Here is a 5295-nt window from a genome sequence, read left to right on the forward strand (position 1 = left end):
ACTTACTTACTTACTTACTTACTTACTTACTTACTTACTTACTTACTTACTTACTTACTTACTTACTTACTTACTTACTTACTTACTTACTTACTTAGTTAGTTAGTTTGAAAGGAGGATGTACATATATAAATTAAATCCTAAACCAGTGCCTCAGGTGGGCATCGAACCCACCATCTCCGATCTACCAGACTAGAACACTAACCACTAACCTACCGGAGGCCAAGCTGACATTAAAACATCAAAAAACTTAAACAAATCACATCATACTAATTATAATAATTACTTACATAAATAAATATTAAACAACATTTTTGAAAATCAATGAGCGTTAAACATTAATGATTTTATTTTGAAATAATTAACTTTTATTTTAAAACATAAGTAATTTTAATATTTTATTATGAATTCAGCAAATACAAACAAGTTTAAAAGCTTTCAGCTAACATTTTTACAAATTATTATTTGTTTACATACCACAAACTGCGTAAGTTTATTACATAACTAATTTCCTTAACAACCGTTTCAAATGCTTCCTAAATTCCAGATCCCCCTAAGATTTGAGGATTTCTATTCCCATTCCTTTGTACCGGATGCTCTAAAAATTGACTATGAAATACAAAATGATATCAGTCTGTATTACAATGTTACCGCTTTTCGACCATTTCCGGGAAAACTGCTAATGAACTTTTTCGTACGCAAATTTAATCGTATAAAAGGTAGACCCTCGTTGAATATAAGGAAGCAAAGAAATATCGACTTTTGCAAAACTTTGGATGTCTTAAAGAATATTACGAGAGATAGTATTAGCGGTACCTCATTTATACAGGATACGTTTATAAGTTCATGCCCTTTAACCAATGGTTTTTATTATATACAAAATGGTACAATATCTAGTAATGTAATACCTAATATTGTGGATGACGGTCGATATTTAATGCATTTGGAATTGATACAGATTGTTAATGAAGTTATAAAATTAATGAATTTTCGTTTTGTCTTAGTGGTGGATAAAAATAACGTAGGAATAAATGCGGGAATTTGAATAACAAAGACTTTTACTTGGATTTTGACCAACAAGTTTTTTCGAGGCTTTGAGTGCTAAATAGGTAATAGTTACGTTTATGATATAATCTTTAGTCTAATCTTTAGTCTAGTCTAGATAGACTAGACATTAGTTTGGACTACAGAATAGACTATAGACAATACTAAAATAAAACAAGGCTAAAAACTAGACTGAACACTGAACTAGTATGTATAGTCTAATCTATAGTTTAGACTATAGTCTCTACTAGTCTATAGTTTAGACTATAGTATAGTCTATAGTATTTGGTATCGTCTAGTTTATGGCCTAGTCTAATTTTTTTTCTATAGTCTATTCTGTAGTCTGTTCAAAAGTCTAGGGGACTATAAACTCGAGTATAGACTAGACTATAGACAAGTCTATAGTCTAGTCTATAGTCTAGTCTATAGTCTAGTTTATAGTCTAGTCTATAGTCTAGTCTATAGTCTAGTCTATAGTCTAGTCTATAGTCTAGTCTATAGTCTAGTCTATAGTCTGGTCTATAGTCTAGTCTATAGTCTGGTCTATAGTCTAGTCTATAGTCTAGTCTATAGTCTAGTCTATAGTTTTCTAAATTTCAAATAAAATTTATGGAAACACATTCGGAATGGTGTAGTGTAAAATATTATTTGCTTATACTAATTTTTAATAGATGTTATTATTACCTTTTGTACCATTTGCAAATGATGAAGTAACTCCCTAACCATTATTAAACAAAATTTATTTACTATTTGTTTGGTCTAAGTGAATTAGCATTTTAATCATTGTTGTCTGCGTAATAATTATATGTTTTTTCTCTGGTCGAATGTGAATGAAATTTGCAAATAGTTTCGGGGGTATTTCGAATATTCTGCACCACACTTAGGCGATTAATAAATGGTTATAGCAAAGTTTGTTTTCAACGGATTTGAGTTAAGGTCTAATATAAAAAACTTCCATTAGCCACCACAATAAAATGAAAAGAAAATTTATTGAAATAAATTTTGTTTTCACATAGATAATTTTGGAAAATTTTCACTGTTTATAGAAAATTCTATGCTTAATATAGCACAAAAAATTCTCATATTACATATTTTTTTAAATAGTTGAAAATCTTCTTGCATACTGTGCAGTAATTGAAAGATATCTAAAGTAGATCTCAACATACATATAAAGAGGATTGGATGTCTTCTTTCAAATAATTCATTATTTGAATATTTTTTAATAACTCATTTCAATGCATTGTTTGATTTTGTATATTTAATTTTATATCACATTTTGCAAATACATATGTTTGTTTTAGAAATCATTAATAATGTCAGCGCGATCGATTGTCAACAACACTTTTAATGATAAATAGTATTATAAATAAAAAATAAATAATATTAAAAAAACTCACAGACCACCGACATATTCATTTAAACATAATGTTAATATAATTAGAATGTCATTATTATGAATGATCAGTCAAATTTATTATAGTTTTTTATTTGGAATAATATATAAATGTTTTTTAAATTTAAAAGGTTAGATCAATGCTGAATATATTCTAAATATAAATACTTATAAAACAAAAACAATCGACAATACTGTAGAACGTAATATGCTCAAAACTTTAGTCGAGTTGTAGACAATATTATGTACATGCATATTTAGGACTGTAGACTAAACAGAATTTGTTTTAGAATACTAAATATAGACTAGACTATAGACTAGACGATAGACTAGACTATAGACTAGACTATAGACTAGACTATAGACTAGAATGTAGACTAGACTATAGACTAGACTATAGACTAGACGAAAACAAAATTTATTTCAATAAATTTTCTTTTCATTTTATTGTGGTGGCTAATGGAAGTTTTTTATATTAGACCTTAACTCAAATCCGTTGAAAACAAACTTTGCTATAACCATTTATTAATCGCCTAAGTGTGGTGCAGAATATTCGAAATACCCCGAAACTATTTGCAAATTTCATTCACATTCGACCAGAGAAAAAACATATAATTATTACGCAGACAACAATGATTAAAATGCTAATTCACTTAGACCAAACAAATAGTAAATAAATTTTGTTTAATAATGGTTAGGGAGTTACTTCATCATTTGCAAATGGTACAAAAGGTAATAATAACATCTATTAAAAATTAGTATAAGCAAATAATATTTTACACTACACCATTCCGAATGTGTTTCCATAAATTTTATTTGAAATTTAGAAAACTATAGACTAGACTATAGACTAGACTATAGACTAGACTATAGACCAGACTATAGACTAGACTATAGACCAGACTATAGACTAGACTATAGACTAGACTATAGACTAGACTATAGACTAGACTATAGACTAGACTATAGACTAGACTATAGACTAGACTATAGACTAGACTATAGACTAGACTATAGACTAGACTATAGACTAGACTATAGACTAGACTATAGACTAGACTATAGACTAGACTATAGACTAGACTATAGACTAGACTATAGACTAGACTATAGACTAGAATATAGACTAGACTATAGACTAGACTATAGACTAGACTATAGACTAGACTATAGACTAGACTATAGACTAGACTATAGACTAGACTATAGACTAGACTATAGACTAGACTATAAACTAGACTATAAACTAGACTATAGACTAGACTATAGACTAGACTATAGAATTGACTGTAGACTAGACTATAGACTAGACTATAGACTAGACTATAGACTAGACTATAGACTAGACTATAGACTAGGCTATAGACTAGACTATAGACTAGACTATAGACTAGAATATAAACTAGACTATAGACTTGACTATAGACTAGACTATAGACTAGACTATAGACTAGACTATAGACTAGACTATAGACTAGACTATAGACTAGACTATAGACTAGACTATATACTAGACTATAGACTAGACTATAGACTAGACTATAGACTAGACTATAGACTAGACTATAGACTAGACTATAGACTAGACTATAGACTAGACTATAGACTAGACTATAGACTAGACTATAGACTAGACTATAGACTAGACTATAGACTAGACTATAGACTAGACTATAGACTAGACTATAGACTAGACTATAGACTAGACTATAGACTAGACTATAGACTAGACTATAGACTAGACTATAGACTAGACTATAGACTAGACTATAGACTAGACTATAGACTAGACTATAGACTAGACTATAGACTAGACTATAGACTAGACTATAGACTAGACTATAGACTAGACTATAGACTAGACTATAGACTAGACTATAGACTAGACTATAGACTAGACTATAGACTAGACTATAGACTAGACTATAGACTAGACTATAGACTAGACTTTAGATTAGACTATAGACTATACTATAGACTAGACTATAGACTAGACTATATACTAGACTATAGACTAGACTATAGACTAGACTATAGACTAGACTATAGACTAGACTATAGACTAGACTATAGACTAGGCTATAGACTAGACGATAGACTAGACTATAGACTAGACTATAGACTAGGCTATAGACTAGACGATAGACTAGATTATAGACTAGACTATAGAAATTTTCTATATACAAACAAAATGTAAAATTATGAGGAACTTTCGAAAAAGATTTACCTTCACAACTTTTGTTTATTCGAAATTTTCTGCAAAAGAAAAATGTTAGATATACCTTTAGAAATGGTGTATTAGTTGCTAGTAAACACAGTAGAAATGTAAACAAAATAAAACACAGTAGAAAAGTAAAAAAACAAAAACTGCATACAAAAATATATTTAATTCAAAATGCGTTTTGATTTTTGAGCGTGATCAACTTATGGAAACAATGCGACGTCGTACATGGAAGTAAATCTTTATGTGATGTTTTTTTTTTTTTTTTTTGTTTAAGTCAGGTTCATCGTGTGGTTGGTTTTCTTTAATTTAAAGGTTGCTCGCTCTGCTTCTTCAGCTCACTCCCAAACACTGTCACACAGCCTAGAGTGCCAATAAACACAAATACTCTTGTTTAAACAATTACCATTATAATGGTAATGATGAACATCGTTGTGGACTTTAATAATCATCAAGTGGTTAATCATTTTTACTCACTTATTTTACACAGTTGCTTACATTGAATGTACAAAATGGATTGATGGACGGCAGTGGATCTTACCGGCGAAATAATACGCGTAATATGAAAACAACAACAAAAATGTATGGTTGACTGGATACCTTGGCATATTTAAATGCCATAAACAAGATCTTTCGT

General features: G+C 29.5%; 1 protein-coding gene across 1 annotated transcript; it reads left to right on the forward strand.

The window, feature by feature from the left end:
* Window positions 1–529: 529 nt before the first annotated feature.
* LOC111685367 lies at window positions 530–1045 on the forward strand. Its single transcript, XM_023447626.2, has one exon. The coding sequence runs from the start codon at window positions 530–532 to the stop codon at window positions 1043–1045; it is 516 nt and encodes a 171-aa protein (XP_023303394.2).
* The last annotated feature ends 4250 nt before the right edge of the window (window positions 1046–5295 follow it).

Source organism: Lucilia cuprina, chromosome 5 (genome assembly GCF_022045245.1).
Source record: "Lucilia cuprina isolate Lc7/37 chromosome 5, ASM2204524v1, whole genome shotgun sequence".
Classification (NCBI taxonomy): domain Eukaryota; kingdom Metazoa; phylum Arthropoda; class Insecta; order Diptera; family Calliphoridae; genus Lucilia; species Lucilia cuprina.

Coding starts and splice junctions, on each gene's coding strand:
- LOC111685367 (XM_023447626.2), top strand. CDS start 530: ATGCTTCCTAAATTCCAGATCCCCCTAAGATTTGAGGATTTCTATTCC.